Genomic DNA, 22793 nt, shown 5'->3' with positions numbered 1-22793 from the left:
TGTCACCTTGGTGCGTAGCCTGCATGTCACCTAGGCAGGTCACCTAGGCAGGTCACCTAGGCGAGTAGCCTGCATGTCACCTGGGTGAGTAGCCTGCATGTCACCTGGGCGAGTAGCCTGCATGTCACCTGGGTGAGTAGCCTGCATGTCACCTGGGCGAGTAGCCTGCATGTCACCTTGGGGGGTAGCCTGCATGTCACCTTGGGGGGTAGCCTGCATGTCACCTTGGGGGGTAGCCTGCATGTCACCTGGGCGAGTAGCCTGCATGTCACCTGGGCGAGTAGTCTGCATGTCACCTAGGTGCTGCCAAGCTTTTGGAGCACTGCAGACCACTTTTTGAGACAAACAAACAACAGGAGACTTTCAGTCACTCCTCAGTTCACTTCTGAACATCGGTAACAGGATCATCACCTCAGGTCTCATCCCCTCCCACATCAGAGGAAACAAGAGGAGGTCCAGACTGTTTGCTCGACACTTCTGGCTGAAAGACTACTGTGCCGCCACTGGGATCTCCTATATCAACAACTTAAACCTTTTCTGGGCGAGGCCCATTCTTCATCCTTGGGCTGGCACAAAATTTCCTTCAACCCAATAACTCAAAATCAGAAATCATATTGTTCAGTCCTCCAAACGCTATCAGCCCCATTGAGAGTGGCCTTGGTCCCTTGTCGGCTAATGTGAAGCCCACTGACAGAAGTCTGGGAGTAATATTCGACTTTGATCAAAGCTTCCAGCCACATATCAAAAAAAGTTGTCCAGTCTGGCTCCCTGCATAAAGGAACTATCTCAAAAATTAAATCAATGCTCTCACACTCAAACTTGGAAAAGTCATTTAACTTAACTTTACTTAACCCTTTCTGGCATCAACCATAAGTCACTCTCTCTCATCTTTTACCAATTCAGACTGCAGCAGCAAAGCCTTTACCAGTTTTAACAGATGACATCATACATATCATACATCGCATCCAATCTTGACTTCTCTCCTTTGTCTCCCTGTTCCATTTAGAATTGATTTTTAAGATTTTACAGCTCACTTTTAAAGCTTGTCGAGCTACAGCTCCTTTGCAGCCGTAGATCCACAGGTTGTTAAATTGATATATTGAAAAATAATCAAAACTTTAATTTAAGTAAAAAATCTTAGGTATGGACCTACTTATATATGCACTTTATAATAGCAATCAAATCTAAATAAGCTGTGGTTTGTAGAGATGTACAATGCCAACATTTAATTGTAGAGATTTAGTTGTCTAATCCGATGCTGCTTTCCAAGCAAAGGCATTTGAATCGCAATATAAAAAGAGATAATAAGAAAGTTTAAACCAGCCAGATGACTTAAACAAAATATCTAAATTATAAGTATTTTCCTGTTGACAGAGTAATTCATTGTGCGAATAACCATTTAAGCGTCTCAATTACTGGTATCTGTTGTAGCATACATCATCTCAGTGAAGGCATTGGACATAATTGTTGGTTTTATTGCCTGTGTTGGACACCTGCCAGTCTGCCCTCACACATTTACAGGTTCACTGTGGAAGATGTAAAGCAGCTCACTGCGTTCCTGCTGTTTTTTTTTTTTTCTTCCTACAGACGACAGCAGGCTGAGGTTCAGCAGCGGCCGTGTTGCTGTCACTGTGGGCAGTCTGCTGGATGACCAGCAGTGGCACTCTGTTCACATAGAGCGCTTCAACAAGCAGGTTAACCTCACAGTGGACTCCCACACACAGCACTTCCAAACTAAAGGAGAAGGGCACTCACTGGAGGTGGACTATGAGGTGAGTCCACTGGATGATTAAATTACATAACTGCAGCTCTGTAAATGTGAATATATCCCGTAATGAATTCATCTAGCGAGGGCCAGGCAACCCTATCATTAATGACAGAGTGATAAGCCTTGGAGTGCTGTAGTAAACAGAGTCTAGTCGATGTACGGTAAGCCCTTGGGAAGAGGCATGTTTTGAAATGACGTCTCCATAATGAATGATACAGAAGAGAGGAACAGAAATGCGACAGAGATGAGTTATTTTTGTTTTCTCAAAGGAATAAAAGGCTGCCAAGAGGACTGTCAACCTCTACAGGCTTTGGCACAGCATTTAAGGTTATGTGACTGCACATGAATGCTATAAAAACTTTATCATTATTCTTTGTTTAAATTCCAGTATCCTGGTATTCTTTACATATTCAAACTATATTCTAAAAAAAAATGATTATGAGATATTCCCTTTTATTATTATTGGGACCCCTCCCCCGGGCAGTGATTGTCCAATCATAGTTCAGCAGCTGTAAATAGGCATACAGTATAACAGGCGGATAATTTATGTAGCCATCAAGTGCATATTTAATACTCTTTTACATGAGTTTCCAGCCTGATGCTCGTCTACACAAAGATCTGTTTTGTGTCTGTATTTCCATAAATGTTAATATTATGCCTCAGCTAAAGGAAAGTCTTACAAATATAAAAACCCTGTGGCTCCAAAAACCGTAATAGAAAGATTCTGAAATGACCTTGTGTGAAGTTTGAGGTGTCCTGTCAACATTTTTTTTCTTTTACAACAGGGAAAATGCTTTTTGGGCCACAGTGGTTTCTTTTGCTGACACAAATATTATTTGGGTTTGACTCAGAACTGGAATCAGATTTGGCTGGTCAATGCTATTATTAGGGTATTTGATCCTTTTTTCTTTTTCTTTTTTTTCCCCCAGCAACATTTAATTGAATCGCCAGATTTTTTGAACACGGTTCTGCTGGACAATTTTGACAATAGCAACGTTTGTGTCATAAAATAAACAAGCCAAGTTAGCCCTCTGAGCTGCTGTGAGGTAACTACGCTAACGACAGATTAGAAATGTGCAACAGCATTTCTTGACAACATTAGATGAAGCCAGAGACCGTGTCAAACTTAAAAACAAAACCATTTTAAAGAGGTCAAAGTACGAGCCCTGTTCATGAAAGCAGTACCTGGCAGGAAGTAAATGGCAACCAAAGCTGTTACCCTAGCAACAGAATAGCAACAAAAAGGTCTCATATTAAGTGGCTGTGAGCTGCCACTTTACGCCACTTCACCACCTCTAAGCAGAAGGCAGAGGATAACATTATCTTGGAGCCTCACTAGGCAAAACCTCTGTTCCTCCGGCAGCTCATTCAGACCTTTACTAGGTCTGTAGATGCTTGTCTTCTCCAGGTGGACAGGACAACTCGATTTTTTCCCAAAGAGCAGCCTGAAAGTGAGGAGTTGTGACTCTGCTAAATATCATCTTCAGAGATATGTTAAAATACAGCATATGTACATATATACATATATACATATTCCTAGATTGACCAGATGTATTTGGACACCTGAACATTATGCTGGCATGTGACTGGCAGTCATGCTTTTCCAAAACAGGCCTTAATCTGCTGCTTTAACAGCCTCCACTCTTCTGGGAAGCCTTTCAAAACAGATTTTAGACCATGGCTGCAGGGATTTGCTTCCATTCAGCCACAACAGCGTGAGTGAGGTCCAACACATGATGCTGGGTGATAAGGTCTGGCTGGCAGTCAGAGTTCCAGTTCATCCCCAAGGTGTTTGATAGCCTCTGTGCAGACCAGCCAAGTTCTTGCACACCAAAATTGGAAAACCATTTTTTCAGGACCTCTTATTGTGCACGGGGGCATTGTCATGTTGAAAAATGAAAACATCTTTCCCAAACTGCTCTAACATTAAGATTTCCCTTTGTCGGAACGAAAACGCAATACCGTGAAAAACAGCCCCAGACCAGAGCACTGTATCCACACTGTATGTTTGGATCCAGTGAGTGGGTGTTGTTTTCTCACTTACTGAATCAGTGGCTCAGCTGTTCATGCAGCAACTGGTGAGAATATGTGTGTGTGTGTGTGTGTGTGTGTGTGTGTGTGTGTGTGTGTGTGTGTGAGTGTGTGTGTGTGTGTGTGTGTGTGTGTGTGTGTGTGTGTGTATTTTTAGACTGTTATGTTCTTACCATGCTGATAGTTAGACATACAAAACAGAATGTGCATTTAATTTATTTGTAGCATTCCTGAATATACATGTTTTTGCCTCTGCACCGGCAACAGCCATGTTTAAAGGATGCCTTGAGGGGGTTTCTTCAAATTTGGCACAAACGTTCACTTGGACTCAAAAATGAATTGAATAGATTTTGTCATAGGTCAACGGCCAAGGTCAGAGTGACCTTGCATCTGCTTTCTTGTGAACACAATATCTCAAAAACACCTAGAGAGAATTTATTCAAATTTGGCGCAAACTTTGATTTGGACTAAACACTGGGCTGTTTAGATTTCGGTGGTCAGTAGTCACTGTGACCTTACATCCATCTCTGTCCGGTGAACACAATATCCCAAGAAGGCAATAAGGGGGCTTCTTCAAATTTGGCACAAATTGGCACTTGGACTCAAGAGTGAACAGATTACAATTTTAGTGGTTTAAGGTCAAAAGTCATGTTTGTGGCTGTACCTCAAGAATTTATATGATAATTGTGACAGAATTTCTCACAAATGTCCTATGTGATAAAATGATGACGTGACACCATTATTCAACATCATATCTCAGAAACAGAAAGAGGGACATTTAGTCAGATACTGAATTGGTGACACTGATCTTGGTTGCCCACCCTCACCTGCTGGGGAGGAAGATGTGTTTGAGTCATCCATGTTTTCATAGACATGGTTATCAACTGTGCAACTTGACTGGTTTGTGGAGGCATACAACTGCATGCATGTAATAATAGCTTGTTCTTGTTTATAATGGATCAATGTCTGCATCCTGTGCTCTTTATTCTTCCTATATCAAAGCTGAGTTTTGGAGGCATCCCACTGCCCGGTAAACCTGGCACCTTTCTGAGGAAGAACTTCCACGGCTGCATGGAAAACCTGTACTACAATGGAATCAATATCATAGACCTTGCCAAGAGACGCAAGCTACAGATACACAGCGTGGTGAGTTTCACAGTTCACTGTTGTACCCATGTTCTGTAGAATATGTCAGATCTTCCTTTTGAAAATGTGTCCTGAGGAACTTGAGTTGGATCAATAGAACCAGACTGATACTGGATTTTTTATAGGCAACTACAGAAAACAGTAAGAATAAAAAACAATGACTTTCCAGCTTACTTAATGTAGAAATCCATGGTGTAGGTTGGCAGTCTGAAAAGCTTCCAAGGCGCTCTGATTGTGAGTAAAAATCCTTCATCAATAAATTGATGCGGCGGTAGGGAGGTGTATTATTTTTCAGAGATTCTGCCCTCTACCTGTATTTTCTTATTTTCCTCTTATTGTCCGTGTCCTGGATGTTTATGAGCATGCAATGCTCAGGTGGGGTCAGGATTTTATTAAAAAGTAGCAACCACATGCCTGTAATTATAGCGAGGTGAAACCACATAGACCCTAAAGTCTTGAAAGGTGAATTTTTTTCATCTTGTGCGCACAAGTTATTATTTTGTATGCACAAGATGATAAAAACATGTGTGTACAAAATTAAATAAAAATCACCCTTTGGGACAATAGCCATATGAAATGCCAAACAAGAGAGAATCTGGGGTTGACCTTTACTTTCACTTTTGCTGAAGAGAATTTCAAACAGTGACCTGCCATCCTGCAAAGTATACCTTTACATTTTGTTCATGGGGGTATAAAATGCACCTGGGAGAGGAGTTTAAACGAAAATGTGTAACGTGGGTCATATGACGTGTTTGCAGTACCCACATGAAAAAAACAAACTTGAAAGATATGACAGTGAAAATAACTAAATACATTTAAACATATATTGTGACGGACTCACATATAGAATAGCAGAAAAGGAAGTTAAATCTTAAATTATAAAAAATCAAACAATAATAAAAAAAAAAGATCAAACTGAAAAAAAATGAAAATCAAATAAGAGCTAATGTAAACTTTGGCAATCTTAAAGAGATCTCAAAGAAAAAAATAATAAAACTAAAGGACAATCTGACAAACAAATACATATACCAATAGTATTGTTGGACAACAATCACATAGGGCCTATAAAGTACAAGGTGCCACCCTCAATTATATTTTCATTTAATAAAATAAATAAATATTAGGAAGGAATTTAGAATTGAAAACACCAATTAATGCACTGAGCCAGACATTAAACAAATTAAAAATACAGACATCTATCTGTCAGATAAACATAATGGAGTAAAACATCCAATATTTGTAATAATTGTTTCTAAATGACCTCAGACACATCTTTTGCATTTCTGTGTAACAATTTCTTTTACTGACGCCAATACACCTGTGAAATGCTAATATTGGTCGATGTATTGACCTATTGGTCGTCTCTCTTGCTGACAAAGACAAACGATCTTTGTAGCAGGTCAGGAAAAATCTCCAGCTTCCCCTGTAGATCCAGGGTGAGTCTGTCCTGCAGCTCGGCAGAGTCCTTGTGCTTCTCTTTTCGTGAACACAATTACTGCATTTAAAAGCTCTGAGATGTGAGAAACCACTTTTCCATTTGAAAGCCATCTTACACAGAAAGAGTCTCTACTGGGGACAGAAACTGATTTAATGATATTGAAAGAGAGAGAAAGAGAGAGTGCACATGTGCGGGCTCATATATATTGCATATATTACACTGAATTACATATATTCCAATTTAGTTCTTTTCTGTGGTTTTGCAGTGGAGTGTATAGAGCTAAGAGAATCTGCCAAGAGTGACGAGCAGAGAGTGCCCTATGACAGCTGTCGAACACAAATAAATGTGCGCTGAATGTACATTCATATATGTCCCCTGCATTACAGGCAGTTTTTAGTTCTTGTTCGATTACCTCGAGAGGTCAGACTACCGTAAACACATTTAGAATGAAATTGCAAAGTTTAACAGTATATGAACGAAAGAGCCATAAATATCCATAAATATCCATACCCAAGTGTTGACAGCTGAGAATGACAACCACAGATTAACCTTTGATGGCTGTATGACACAAATAAGCGTGGGCTGATTGTACTTGTATATATGTCCTCTGTGGGACAGAGGTAAGCGGTTAATTTTCTTCAGGAGTTATTTATATATGAGATATAAAAACATTTAGGATTGAATAACAAAGTATAACAGTATATAAATGAAAAGAGACATATAGCTATAACTTTTTCTCATGCTAATCATAGACTATAAATATTGGATGCAGCCACCGGGACGTCACCAGTTTGTTTGTTGACATTTTGAAGCCTTGAGTTTGGCATTTCAACTGTAACCATGTTGGTTTTTGGAGCCAGATATGACGTGGATGTGATTCGCAGACTGTAGCACAAGCAGCCTCAGAGGTTTCTGCTAAATGCTCATTAGCACTAACCATAATCTACACCTGAGCTCTATAGGAATGTCAATAATTTAGCTGGTATTTTGCCCCTGGAAAGTGTTGTCAAGTTACAGTTTAATTGTAAAGCACATTTAAAAACAACTCCAGTTGAAGAAAGTGCTAAATAGGCTTAAAATACCAAAACATTTAAATACAAAAGCAAACAACAAAGATGTTGTGATGCTGCAATGTGACCAATCATCGTAGCTTCCCGTGAGTTTCACCAGCATAGCAGTACCCAACATAATGTCGCCAAAGTCTATTCCTTGTTTCTGGTTGCAAAGATGCAGGCATCCGTGACACAAACATCTCAGATTTACCAACAAAAATTGCTGCTCAAGACTGTGCAAGTCAATTCAATGATGTTCAATGACTGATCTGTTTTGCACTATGTGCAACATTGAGGTCTAACACAAACAAGATCAATCGACAAACACTTTTCTGCTGCCGGCTGAAATGCTTAGACAGCAGTCAGAACAAATCACCATGACTGTTGCAACCTTATCTGTTGCACATGATGAAAGAATCAAGGTGAGTTAGATTAATATGCATGGTTAGAGGTAGACGTGTCACAATATACCACTATTGATAATAACTAGTATTTTTAAATGAAATATTGCTATCATGTTAATAACTTTGTTTGTCAATTTGTCTCTCTGCCCAAACATTATCTGGTTGCCTTTTCACCAAACATTTTGTGCAGTTATGCCTACCAGGTCTCTCTTTGACAGAAAACATTTTCAAAGTTTTCATGGATATCATACAAATATTGTTGTTGTGAACTCTTGAAATAATTGTGTGGTGAAAATTGTTTATTGTCGTTAGTGGTAACGTTAGGTTAGTATAGATCACAGACTCAGAACAGTGCAGTCCAGTCTCACTGGAACAAGTTGCCTTCGATTTTTAATGAATTACACCATTAAAAAAATCTCAGTTTCACTTTTTTATAAGTTCCTGTTATGTAATCACAGAAAAAAATAAATAAAAACATTGTAACATACATCGCAATTTTTCCACAAAGCTCCTGTGATCTCTGACTTTCTAGGCTGCAACAATCCCAGAAAATGCATCTTAAATCCTGGAGGGTTAATACCAAAGTATTGAACAACTTATATTTTTGACCTGATGATGGCGCCAAAGAAAGTCACAATTATCAAAATGATTCCAATTCATATTTAGGGCAACATAAATGTGTGCACCAGATGTGCTGCCTATTCATTTAATAGCTGTTGTGAAACTTTACTGAAAGACACAAATGTCAATCTCATGGTGCTCATATAGAAAAAGTGAGAAGGTCACCAAAAATATGATTCATCATCTGGGGACCATGAATGTACAAAATGTCCTGGCAGTCCATCCAATAGTTGTAAATCTTTTTTAAGAGCCACAAATATCAACCTTTATGGTAACATGAGAGAAACAGTCAGATGATCACCAAATTCATTATTCTACAATTCTACAATTTAATTTAGCAGACGCTTTTATCAAAAGCGACGTACAACACAAGCAAGAATTTAGACTTATACATCATCTGGGGGCCATGAGTGTCAGTACAAAATGTTATGGCAATTCATCTAATAGTGAATCTTTACCAAGAGCCAAAAATGTAAACCTCATGGAGGCACTAGGTAAAAAGTCAGAGGATCACCAAAGTCAGTAGGATACATCATCTGGGGACTATGAATATACATAGGTACAAAATGACTTGACAGTCCATCCAGTGGGTTCTTCAATATTTCTGTCAAATATAAAATGTCGAATGGGCAATTTCCTTCTGAAAGATTTGACATTTTTCTCTCAGCTGATTTTTAACGATATTTGATTACTCAAATTTACGGCATTCTGGTCAGAAACTGGAGGGCGAGAATAACGTTAAAAAACAATTATGACATCCATTGTGATCCTAACTACCATATCATTAAGTCCAAGTGTGTGTGAATGGATTCATTTGAAGAGTCGTCCTCCCTCACAAATCAGACAGGTCAGCCGAAGATCCACATGCCACATCTCATCTGAGACACCCTCTGCCTTTAAAGTCTGATTGCTGCGTTAAAAGGCCTTTACTGACAACAGAAGCAGTGAGGCTGTCATGATGGGAGCTGTAATGGAATTTCAATGGGACTATCTCCCTGAGGTTGATGGGAGGGAATCACATTGAGAGTCAAAGAGCTGTGATTGCTGTGTGGTGCCCTGCAGGCGCCGGGACTAATAGGACTCTGACCTTAGCAGACACGACCAGTCTGTGTTTGAATGTACCTAACACAAACTCGGCACTGCACGGAATTAAACTGAAATGTAAACGTAAATGGGTTTTTTTTTTATCTTGGCTCTCCTGCCATATTGGTTTGAAGCAAATAAATGTTGTGGATTAATCTCAGATCTAGCCTTTTTCACATTTTGGCTTTTTTGGAGTTTAAAAAACCTCTGAACCACATATCACAGGGAAAAATAGTCTTTATGAAATTTTCAGGGATGTGCAAAACAATTATTGTTATGCCTTCATAGGCTTCATTTGACATTATTTAAGTAACTGTTTCCAATATTTGTGCTAGCTAAGCTAACTGTCTCAATAACTCTAAATAGACAGAAATGAGAGCGAGAGAAAGATCTTCTCTTTTAACTCTCAGTGAGAAACAAATAGGCATATCTTTAAAATGTCAAACTATCCCTTTATTCTTCTGTGTGATGTTTTACCATCCACTACAAAATGTGTCAGCCTTTTATATCGTCATTATGAATTTGTATTTTCATAATAATTCAGTTAAACTGGTGAAAGGTCACTTTTAATTATTATTATTGGGATTTTGCTCATGATTCTTTAACCATCTGTTCCCTTTTTTTCTTGCAAATCAGCATGACATTTATTTCCAGACTTGTCACAATGAACCTCCCAAGAGACCGGCTTGTCCTGACATGTAGCTGAACATACGTGTAAATCTGTGTCCTTGGGTTTTGTCATCCTTCAGGGCAACGTGACCTTCTCATGTTCGCAGCCCCAGCTGGTGGCCTGCACTTTCCTGAGCTCCAGCAGCAGCTTCCTGTCTCTCCCGTCAGCAGTGTCTGCCACGGGGGGTTTCTCTGTCCGCTTCCAGTTCAGGACGTGGAACCCGGACGGGCTGCTGCTCTCTGTGCAGCTGAGCCCGGAGCCCCGCAGACTGGAGCTGCAGATCCGCAACAGCCGGCTGCAACTGACCCTCCACGGCTCGGGACGGCCGAAATCAGAGGTCTCTGTTGGTGAGTCAAAAGGCCACACACACAAAAAACACACTGATAACTGTGTTTGTGAGGACCGTCCCTGATTTCATACACTCTCAAAAAAAAAAAAAAAAATTCTAACTGCTCTGATTTAAATCTACAATTTATCTGAATTCGAACAGCGTTTCTACCTTTTGTGTGTGGTTAAAAAAAGAAGCTCTATCATGAATAAATGATTATGATTAAGTGGATTTTATAATCTCCTCAGATCAGTTCACTTTTAAATCCCACAAGCAATTAATTTACATAAAAAGCATTAAACAGATATATCTTTGAAAATTTACATTTAAAATATTAAAATGCACTTTATGTTGTGCGATGAGACACGTACGCTTTCTGATTTAAATCTTCCTTGTGGAGCCGACCTTGAGCACATACATAAATGCGCCTGCCTGCAAAAATATACTATCACTATATTTCAGTTCATACAGAGAATATTTAGCCAGTGAAAACACAGAACCTGGAAAAGTATTACCATTTCTTTTAATTGATAGCTCTCCACTGAGAAACAGTAAAAATCCCAGCGACAGAAAATAGTTTGCATTCATTTTTTACAGACTAGACTTTGGTTGCAACCCATGATAATTATGAACATGCCCACGCACATAATGTGCATTAAAATGCACCCCCACCCATGGAAGCCATTGCAGGAACAGACAGCATTTTGTTTGTTACACATAAATGATCCGAAATACATGCACATTGAAAAGTAGATGTGGGGAAAAAATCGAAACACTTTAGTTTCATCAATTTTGATTTTTCTTGCGAGGACGCGGTCCTTCAGCTGCTGGAATAGCAACTCAGATTCATCCAGCCCAGTGTAATTTCTTCACCAGATCAGCAAACTTTTGGTAGTTGCTGTCGCACAAATTAGACCCAGTCTCCCGTGAGCTCGTCACTAAGTTTTATTCCAGTTGCTACATCTGCAACTGAAGGGCCATCGCCTGAGCTTCTGCCTGTCGTCCTTCCAGTGAAAAGTTTCAAAGCCATAAGGAATCTGCACCAAAGTATCATGATAGTATTCAATCATGAATAAGTATATCATCCGAGCCCTATTGTGTTTTACTATAAGCCTGTTATTTATTTTAGGAACCTAAATATAAAAGAAAATATGGATTTATACAGTAAACAGTTGTACCTAAAATTACAATATTTTGGAGCTCCCCATTTCAACCCTGACTCCTCTGCAGCTGACTGTAACACGTCAAGATACGCCGTAAGGCATCAGCAAAGGCAGAGAACAAGACGACAGGAGGCCAGTAAGCATGAATAGAAAATCGATGCTGGATTTGAAGCACTTAAAGGGATTGTTCACCCCAGAATCCAATGTACATATTCTTCCTCTTACCTGTCGTGTATTTTGTGTTGGAGTTATCAGCTGTAGAGATGTCTTGCCTCTCTCCAATATAATGGAACTACATGACACTCGGCTTGTGGTGCTCAGAGCAGAAGAAAAAATAACATTTGAAAAAGTCAGCAGCAATGTCTCTTTTTGGTTATCATATCCTGTTACTCAAGATAATGCACAGACTTTATTGTGAGCAGTTTCACGTAGGAACTATTTTCTTTCACCAAACTGCACTCTGCAAACACATGACCGCGCAGTAGGAAGCCTGAATCCACTGCTATCTAAACAAGCTCTGTGGATTTTCTTCTGGAAAGAGACATTGCTGTTGAGTTTTTCAAGTTTACTTTTTTTTTTCACTTTGAGCACCACAAGCCACGTGTCACCCAGTTTTGTTAAATAGGAGAGAAGGCAGACATTTTGGGTGAATTGTCCCTTTAAAACTGCACTTTTTAAATGTTTATTGATGAATGAAATATGCTCATTCCGTAGAGCCCAAGGATACACAGGCCTATACGTTTTAGTAACACTAAATGTAAACATATCTTTTGTTTGTTTACAAGAAAACTCCACAGGGCCCCTTTGAGTGAACTGCCGACTTTGTTTTCTGCATTAATTAAAAAACCTTGTGAGAAAAAAAAGAGCAGAAATATGGCAAAGGCACCACAGCTCAGATACATGAGGTGTAATGTAATCTCAATCCTAAACTGAAGATTTATAACCTTAAATTTGACTTTAACCCTATTAAACCTGCAAATATGTTTGATTTCCTGCCAAAAACATAGGGAAGAGGCAATGAGCGACTTAACAGAACAAGAAATTGTTAAAAATGACAATAAAATTACCCAAAAATAAGCACAAAAAGAAAAAGAAACGTTAAACATATTAACAAGAAAATGCTCCCAAACAGTGCTGAAAACTGAAATGAACTATATTTACTATATTTTATCAACATTTTTTCTATATTTCAAATATATAATTTAAAACAGTTATTAATATAGTTTTAAGGACATTATTTGTATTTTTTTATTTTCTCCTTTTTCTAAATGCTGATTTTTTTGTCACCTTTTACTAATTTCTTGAAATTTGTGGGGCATTTCTTACCAAGTTGCTTACTGCCTTCATTCCCATGTTTTAGAAAGAAATTAAACCAGTTTGCCTTGGTTTCAAAGGGTTACACATGATAGCACTTTTTTCATTTTTTCATCTTACTTACAGTAGAACTTGAGTCCATACGTTCACATACTGACCCAAAAATGACCTGTTTCTAATATGGACTCCACCTGGCTGCCTGTTTGTGTGCTTCGCTCGACTGAGACAAAGTACACAGAAAGGCGGTGCCATCTTAATCCACGATGCGGAGACTGCATGTGTTGGCTCGCTCAAGTAATTTCATCCGACTTACTTTAACACCTTTGTCCTCAATAAACCAAAAAAAAAATATTTTCTTGGAATTACTTTAAAGGGGAAAAATCGTTCAATCCTCTGTACGGGATTGCTTAGTAAATATAACACAGATAGCTGTGATTGTTTGGGGAAGCCAGACTTTCAGCAGATGGTGGGCTGCAGGGAAATATAGATGGTGAAGACAACCGCAGCTAAGGGACAATATTCCCTTTTATATAATTTACCTCAAGCTGTATTTAATTACCTGTCTGCACGAGGGACCGGCAGCCTCTGAGCTGCAGCACATGAGCAGTTTGACCTGGAGTCGACTCGTTGTTTGTAATAACAAAGTGTAAGTTAAAGTTTTACTGCAGATTAATTAAGCCGAGTGAAGAGGCAGTCCGACATTACCTTGATAGGATTGACTTCTCAGTCATTTGGGGTGTCTATTTATTTACCCACTTATTTTCATTAGGATTCCTTGGGTGGATTTTTGGAGGTCACCACTGAAATTATTATTGAGCACGAGCTCTGATAGCATCTTGGTTACAAATTCAGGGGGGCTCAGATAGCTACTCAGCTCAGAGGCCGGCAACATTTTAGACGTACGGAGGGATAATCCCTCGGATCTGGTCCGCAAATGTGATTAAAACGCAGATTTATCCTGTGTGAATGTGCTGCATTAAACACAGACGTGGGGGGTACATTCCTTAATTTCATTAGGATCCCAAAGTAACACTAAAAGGGTGCATGATACTTGGAGCAGCTTGAAATCTCCTCTATGATGGATGTGCTGAATCGTAACCAAGCAGAGAGGGCTGGACTCACTGCTGCTTAATCTGCATTGTTCCTGTGGTGTGTAAAGATCGGCCGGGTCAGTAAACATGCGCGTGCTGTGCAGGGCCACGGCTGTTTTAAGTTTAAAGACTTACCTGTTGCTACCATTTGGAGTCTTTGTAGCATGAATAAGCAGATTATGATACAATGGGCACCTGGGCAAAGACATTCAAAAGGCCCCACCACTTTGATACATTGGAGCAAGACACGAGAGTTTGTGGTGGTTTTAATGCTTTTGTTGTTGTTATTTTGAGTGGCTTTTAGGCAATCTGTTTCTCTTTTGGACACTTTGTTTTTATTTTGCACTTTTTTTGTGTCTGTGTGTCTTTGCTGTGGTGTTGTGTCACTTTGTGGCAGATTTGCCTTTTTTGGTTATATTGGCTCTCTTTGAGGTATTTTTATGTCTTTTCTGGTTAATTTTTGTCTCGATGTGAATATTTTAAATCCTCTTTTTTTGTTATTTTGTGCCCTATTTTGGTTTCATGTCTCTGTTATTTTTGTGTTTATTATTTGTTTTCTGTCTCCGTGTAGTTGATATGTGTGTCTTTATAATCATTTTTGCTTGTTGTTGTTGTTATTTTATGTCTCCTCATTAGAAATAATTTTGGGGTGTTTTGGGTTGTTTTGTTTCTCTTTGTGATAATTTTGTGTCTTTTTTTGGTTGTTTTGTGTCTCTTTTTAACCGTTTGGTCTCTTTCTTAGTGGTTTTGTGACTCTTTGTAGTCATTTTATGTCTCTGCACCTTCTTTGCATCTCTTTCATCATTTAGTCATTTGTGTCTTTTTGAAGTCTGTTTGTGTGTCTTTGTAGTCATTTGAGTCCTGCTGGTTGGTACACGTTACTGTAATTTGAGTGATGTTTTGCAGATGAAGGCCAGGGAGGCCCCTGACACTTTGGTCCACTGAGCCTGTTCGGTAATCCATCCCCGGTAGCATGCAGCAGTGTCTTTCTCAGCTGCAAAATTTGCATTTCTGTTTGTAGATTGTCTGTTTTAAAACCTCTGTTACCTTCCAGGAAGGAGGAAAGCTCAAACTGAGCATTTTAATTAAAGGTAAATCAAGTTAATGGATTATGAACTATTCTCACCTTTCTCACCGCTCTCCTCCAAAGGCGCAACAGAATCACGTACCCAATAGCAATGTCAAATGTTTCGCAGCAAAGGTGTCTCTGTACAATCCTTAATCTGAGCTGCAGGGCTTGCGAAAGTTGTTTCGCATGATGAAAATTTTTCTAAATTCAACCAGCTTTTCTTTTCGCTTTTTGTTGGAAACATTACATCTTAAAAAAAAAAAAAAAAACACTGTTACTCTTTCAGTTTGACAAGCAGACAATGGAATAGCTTAAGGAGAAATGCAATTGGTCCTGTTTGAGAAAGTCTTGTGCTTGAGCTAAATGCACAAGAGCGTTAATGTGGAAAGAATATCGATCGGTGTCCTTCCTCTGTTCAGCCCAGAAATGATCTGCTCCGACAGTAAAGTCTTAATTTTCACACAAGCAAACAGTCAAACCTGGAGATGCACAAGTGGGAAACAACATCCAAGATGAGCGTTTGTTTCATTCACCTCACTCTGCATCTACTGCCAGTTGTGGCTGTCAAGGACTTGAGGCAGCTGCCACTGCAGCTCGGTGAAGTAATGACATGAAGCTGTCACATGAAACTGTGTATTTCCTGGAGGCAGCAGTGGGGCTCAGAGATGTAGTCTCAGGCAGGAGACGAATAAGCAAATATTTTATTTTTCTTGAGCAACAGTCACGCAGGTTACTGATGCGATACAAAGAAAAAACGTCAGATATGTGTTCTAGAAAGTCCTTTGGCTCTTCAAGCTTGGCCAGCAGCAGGACAGCAAGGAGATCATGAGATATATATGAGCTGAAACGGGGAGGGGGGGGGGACCCCCACTGATACTCGCCAGCAGTCCCTCGCGGCTACACTGCTCATTCCATGAAACAGTCAATGGAGTGAAGAAAAAAAAGAAACGCCCATGGCACTCACAGTCTTCTGGGTAAAAGGTTTTGTGGAAGCGACAGGCATCATTGGATAGTGAGTGAAATTCTCAAGTTTTCCCAAGAGCCTGGGATCTGATTTTAGACAAACCAAAATAACCAGCGTGCAATCTGCATGACCGCCTTGTCCGCTGTGAGCTCCCAAACTGCAGCTCGGCTCAATCTGGATGCTAATTTCGTCTCAGGACGGAGGCGTGGCTCAGTCATTCCCATTCATTGCGTGGTGTCTGCTCTGAGAGATGAGCTGTCACTGTTAATTCAGAGAAAATGGTTTGTGGATCCAGCTGAGTCGGCTAATCACTCATCTTTTTTGGCTTTAGCACACTGGATAGGTTGAGTAGTAACTTATTTCTATGAGTGTAGTTAAACACTACATATCCAAACCCCAGACTCTAAACTCTAAACTGCATCATAGCAACATTTGTCACACAAAAATAGTAATACTGGAAGATTCCAAGTTAAAACAGCATAATCCGCTCTCCCTAGCCTCCAGGTCTCTCTTTTTCACCAATTTCAACAATTTCCCAAGTAATTATTTGATCTGTAATGTGTTTCTCCTTTATTCTATATACTGTTTCCTAACCTGTTTTCCAGCCTGACTGGACATCAAATGTGACGGCAGAAAAAAAAAAGTCATACTTGTCTGTTGTAGAGGTGTGTACACAGCTATCTGTCTATTGCCTATATTTAGCATGTTTTTCTTTGGTTAAAAACCTGCATACACATTAATCTTGGAATAAAATGGGTATAATACACATGATTTGGAGCTATTTGTTTCAGTGTTCAAAAACTCAACACTGGGCTTCAGTGTCTAACAAAAGGCTCCATCGTGATATGAATCATACTCAACTTCTTTACATGTAAAAATAAAGAAATAATAAAGGACTGATGTAATAAAATTCAAATTTTGCAAGGTAAAACTAAGGCTAATGAAAAGTCATTTTCCTACTTTTTTTTTGCACTGGTTTTCATCTTGATTTTTACTCCCAGTAATTTAAACATTACGTTAAGCAAACAGTCAGTTGTTTAATTAGCAAAGATCAAGTTTGGGCTATTTTAACAGAAAGGGAACTATGGCACTCAAAGGAAAATAATTGGATGAAAGAGCATAATTTATCATGAGAATACTTGAGACAGTTTTGTACCTTTTTCACAAACTAGGACGGAAATTCGCCTAATGAGCTGCAGGGTGATTATATGCAGAAAGTTAGTCGTTAAGAGTGATTTGGTTTGAGATTTGCTTTAAAAAGTACATCAGGAGCCTCATTACACAAATTTCCTTGGTCTGAAATCTTGTCTTACTCCAGTTTAGGATGACATTTTAGGATTTTTGGTATTTGGCCATCTTTATCTTTGGATATGAATGTAGCTATTACAGAACCATCCTGGCTCAAAGATTTCTCAAGTTTGGGGTCCTAAGTTAAAGTATCAGCAGCAGTTATATTTCTCTGGCAATAATGAAGATGGAGAACAATATGGACACTGAGGTATAATAATTAAAATGCTGCTCAAACCGTATGATGACGCTTTAAATTTCCCAAAACGTGTATTAATGTGTAATCCTGCCATATATATTAAGACAATTGATTAATAATCAATAAAGATTAATTAAAATAGTTAATAATTTATTTTGAATTTGATTGATGTCCTCCACTGACACAGTTAGTGCTTCTGACTCCTTGTAGGTAAAATTGTGCACCCATGTTTTTTAGCTTCAACTTCATCTGTAAAATACACAAACGGTATGACGCACCATCAGAGGAACTGTTTGGGCTGTGCAAGTTTTAAAGTTTTACTTTCTTTTTTTAATTCTCTTTAAACTTTGTATTTCTGCACAGTTGCAGATAAAGATCATGCTACACTAATATAGTTAGTATTATACTAATCATATTAGATTTTGGGATGGCTGTGTAGGACTGTTTCAGAGGCATGCGATCTAAACATTTCTATTAACTTCAGAGGATTGTAAAGCGCAGAAGTCAAAATGTATTGAAAAAGGATGGATGCAGTGATAGAGTATTTATACATTAATTAACACATTTAATCTGATGAATCACTTTATTCTAAACGAGGTCTTTGTTTGAGGATTTTCTTTTCTAGGCTGATGATGTCATGACGTCAGACATTCAAAACCTCATTTGAAAAACCTAAATAGTATCATCCAATGTAAAAAATAAAACAAAAAGACATTTGGTGCAGTTTTAATAAAAATGCTACAAGTAAAAGTCCCTAATTCCATTTTATTACATACAGTATAATATAAACAGTGATGAATGAAGTATCTGCAAGCCATACTTGAGTAAAAGTGCAGACAACTTAAATGAAAATGACTTTGGTAGAGATTAAAGTCGCCTGTTAAAATATTACTTGAGTAAAAGTTTTAAAGTGTCTGATATTTACTGCTCTTAGGTATCAACAGTAATTTTATATTCATCACTTAAGAAATGAAAAGTAAAAGTACATGTAAGAGCTGTTAACAAAAGAGCAAGCTGTTAGAATTAAATATAAATATATTTTTTATCATTATAATTTTCCTCTATTTTGCATTTATGTTTCTTGATTTTTGAAATACTTGCATATACTTTTTATTTTCAAATTATGTTGATGCAACAATACACCAAAACACATTTCCTTAATTTTGAAAACTTGGCGATTAAAAGTATCAAAAGTATTCAAAAAGCAACATTGCTCCTGACAGTTTTGTTTTATATTATATTAGGTGATTATTGTAGGTGTTGTGTCATTTCTTTTCCCGTATAACAATGCATCAAGTTTTTTTTAATTATCTTAATCTGTGAAGTTATTAATAACTATAGTTTACTATGTTAAAAAATTGCAAGAAAGTAAAAATTACAATAATTTCTTCTGAAATCAGTACAGTAGAGTTTACACCACAGCAGTTAAAGCCCCTACAGTATTTGTTGATGTTAATTAACAAACACAAAGAAAGCTGACGTTCTTCCTCCTCATTTACACATTAACTTCATCTAACTGATAAAATATGCAGTAAGAATTTTGTTGACAAGTGGAGGAGGGAGAGAGTTTTGTTTTGAGGCTCAGAGGGATTGAGGAGGCTTGACGCTCTGTGGCTGTCTCGTGTGTCAGTGAAGTGAAAACAACTGTGTGAAGAAACTGAGTTGTGAGGCGACGGTTGTGGGGATTTGACGGCAGCTATAACAAAATTAAAAGTGTATCTTGAACTAATCCCAAACACTGGTGGAATTAATGATAAACCGTCATGTCCTCCTGTGGCCGTTGTTGCGTGCTGTTCTGATAACACAGGTACCGGTGGCTGCTGAGAAAACGCCACACAACCGTTACGACTATATCACACTCAGAATGGTTGAAATTCTTCAAAGCCTCCATGTCTGCGGGAAAATGGACACTATATCTCTCTCTGTGCTACAGACCATTAAACTGCCATTTCAGCAAGACTTAATGTGAAATGTTCTTCTTTAGGCCACAGAGTCAACGATGGTCTGTGGCATTCGGTGAGCCTCAACACGAGGAATCTACAGATCACTTTGACTGTGGATAGCGAGCCGTCCTCCACCATTGAACTGTGGGAACAACCGGAACCAAAAGGCAACTTTTACTTCGGAGGTTAGTGGATTTTCACGTGTAACAATGTCTAGTTTTCTGTCTCTTTAAAGTGGAAATAGACAACAGTTTTGCAACAAACAGCAACAAACAACTATATGCTGTGTAAAAATGCGTAAGTGATGGCATCCCGAGTGAAGAATGCTGTGTGTGTTGTAGTTGAAGCTTCTCCGTGTGTGTTGTGGTAAGGATGCAACTGGTGATCCCGCCCCCTCGGTTTTTACTGTGCTTATATACCAGTTGCTGCTGGGACGTCATTGTCTAGGGTTGGCTACTGAAACTTGGTACTTTTATGGGTACTGACCATAATATGTCTGTATCTGGGCGAGTACTCTGGGTTTTGAAAAGAGGTGGAAGTGCCGCAATGTGTCCGGAAGCTCTGATGCCAATAACGAAGCTTTGTGGAGCCGCTGGGTTCAATGTCAGACAGGAGGTAGAAACGCCTAAAGTCGGTAAGGTAGCCATGAAGCTCTGAGACCGCTGTATTTGCCTCAGCGAGGGCTTATGTGGTTATGCTATGGCAATGTTACCTAACCAGCTTTATCCTTGTGGTAGGGACCTGTCAACAGACCAAAGTGACCACACTGTTAATTATGCATAACTTTAAGCCTTATTATAACATTTAAACAGGTGAGTTGTATAAAAATTCATCCCCAGTACATCATGGATATTGAAATGAGTTAATAAGACCAAAACTGTTTCTTGTGCCAGGCTGTTAAAATGTTTAACTCTGCTGTAAAGTTGGGTATATGGGGATTTACGCTGTTTTGGATTCAAAAGTGGCCATTAAATGAACTGACGTTTTTGGCACTTAAGTGTTGGCTTCATTTTTCATCCCCACAGGTTGCTGCTTGGTTGTTGGTAGTGCCAATTATTATATAACTTAGAAACACTTTGAGAAAAAAGGTGAAAAGTTGTCTGTTTCCACTTTAACAAACATTGTTAAAGAAAATTTCCTGAAGGATTCATAGTACTTGTTCAGATAAAGGTTGCAACATGTGTCACTTCCATCCAGGCTGTCCCGCCGTGGACTGTCAGTACCTGTCTCCGGCCTTCCAGGGGTGTTTGCGGCTCATATTCATCAACAGCCAACCAATGAATCTCAATCTCATACAGCAAGGATTGCTGGGAAATTATAATGAGCTTCAGTTTGACACCTGCAACATAAGAGACAGGTAAAGTAGCTCGGATTTCTTACATTACACTTTGATTTAATGGGACGAAAGTTCTCACAGAGATCATACAGAAAACGTTGACATTCAGCAGCCGAAATGTGTCAAACATAAAAATCTGTAAAACATTATCCAAGTTGGCAGCAGAGACTTATTCATGCCCGCATTGTTAATTTGCAGATAGCAGTGTGTTGTCTGCAGAGCTGACTGAAAGTCACTGACATCTTGTCCTACAGAGACAAACACGCTGACAGGATCATCCAATTAAATTGCAAGAGAAACTCGGCAACACCTTCTCTGGCAGAGGGCTATGCTAACAAGCTGCTCCCTGCTGTCCTGTGTGGCATCCTTCCCTATCCCTATCCCTCATTACTCCGCACAGCTGTGGGCCCTGTGAAGGGGATTGGCAGACCTACGAGCTCCATGAAAGTCTGCATGTGGCTTGGAGCATGTATAAGAGCGATACAAACATGCAAGCTGCAGTTTTTCCCTTGTGTTTGCCCCGAGGAGAATCTCTCTTTTGTTGAGGTACCTGCTTTCTAGTCCAGATTGTTCGCTGTCAGAAGATATGCAAACACAACAGTGCTGGCAGTCTGCTGTATCAGTAGGTGAAGAGATGCTCTGCAGGAAATGACATGATGGAATGAGATGTTTTCTTTTCCCAAGCAGAGATGCATACCTCTTCAGTAGTTCCATAGAAGGGTTCCTTTTTTTGTCGAAAACATAATATATTGATGGAGGAGCGCAAAAGCGGTGAGGCAATTGGGATTTAATAGAGCTTTTATAAATATATAATGGCTATTGGCGAACTCTTATTATCACATTACAAATGTTCTTCTGATAAAGAAAATCCTTACAGCTACACTGATCACTTTTTTGACAACTAGGGGGTGGCAGAAGAACTCCAAAATAAGTTGAGATACACAGTAGTCACATATAATGTCAAATACAGCTGATATGGCCAACATGTTAGTCTATTTAAGGGTGCTTTTTTTTCATTTCCAGCCACCCAGTCTAACCGAATGAGGGGTAGTATTTCACCCTTAACTCTTTAAAATGACCTGTGACTGGCCAAAGTTTTCTAAAGCCGAAAAACAGAGCCAAGTGGAGATGTGGAAATCTAGTTCTCTCTCAATCCACTTGAATTACAATAAACTCAGAGTTTATAATGGGAGTTTTTACCCAATGACTCAAATAAAACTGCCTACCCCAGCTTTAATTGACAGTTGTAGGGGCATTTTTGAGGCGGTAGCACTACAAACTAAATTATCATCTCAAACAGTAGGTATTGCAACAATGGCAACCCAAACAGCAGCCTTTTTACACATCAAGCGGTCGTAACATCATCATTAAGGCCAGTATTCACAAATTTTTTTCAGCTCTGGTTTGGTCTCCGCCAACTCCTGAGGATAATACTGGATATTTATTTTCTTCACCAGCTAGATGATGACTGGTTGTCTTTGATTAGGTGCTGTGCAGGTAGCATAAAGTGGGTTTATCAGAGTTTTTTCTTTTTGCTGCTGCTGTAAACAAGGCTGATGAGGACAGTGATCCTGAACCACAACAGTACACATGTCGCACAACCAAACCGTTGAGGATAAAAAGCTCTGCAGAGCTGAGGAAAGTGACTGACAATTCTCTGTGGGTTTGTCACTACAAATGACAGCTTCCACATTACATGAAGTCATTTCACTCATCATTAAAATAAACAGCAGTGATCATGGAGCGTTAAGAGTTGAGGAAAACCCTTCTGTAGTTTACCGCTGAAGCAAAAACAGCTCTGAAAATCGAAATGTGAAATATTACAAAACGTTTTACCGATGTAATTTTACAGTCACTGCATAATGTATTTTTGTACAAAAGATGCA

General features: G+C 39.0%; 1 protein-coding gene across 1 annotated transcript in view; it reads left to right on the top strand.

Annotated features, from left to right (window-relative positions):
- cntnap5a (contactin associated protein family member 5a) overlaps positions 1–22793 on the top strand; it is a 135239-nt gene that overhangs the window by 53506 nt on the left and 58940 nt on the right. Inside the window, exons 6-10 of the mRNA XM_042494432.2 lie at positions 1588–1772; positions 4802–4945; positions 10293–10560; positions 19613–19756; positions 20769–20928. Coding sequence (XP_042350366.1) covers positions 1588–1772; positions 4802–4945; positions 10293–10560; positions 19613–19756; positions 20769–20928 — 901 coding nt within the window. The remainder of the gene's footprint in view (positions 1–1587; positions 1773–4801; positions 4946–10292; positions 10561–19612; positions 19757–20768; positions 20929–22793) is intronic.

Source organism: Plectropomus leopardus, chromosome 10 (genome assembly GCF_026936395.1).
Source record: "Plectropomus leopardus strain MGB_pleo_1.0 chromosome 10, ASM2693639v1, whole genome shotgun sequence".
In the NCBI taxonomy this organism is placed as follows: Eukaryota; Metazoa; Chordata; class Actinopteri; order Perciformes; family Serranidae; genus Plectropomus; species Plectropomus leopardus.
The sequence above is the reverse complement of the archived record's forward strand: the minus strand, read 5'-3'. Positions and strand labels throughout refer to the sequence as shown.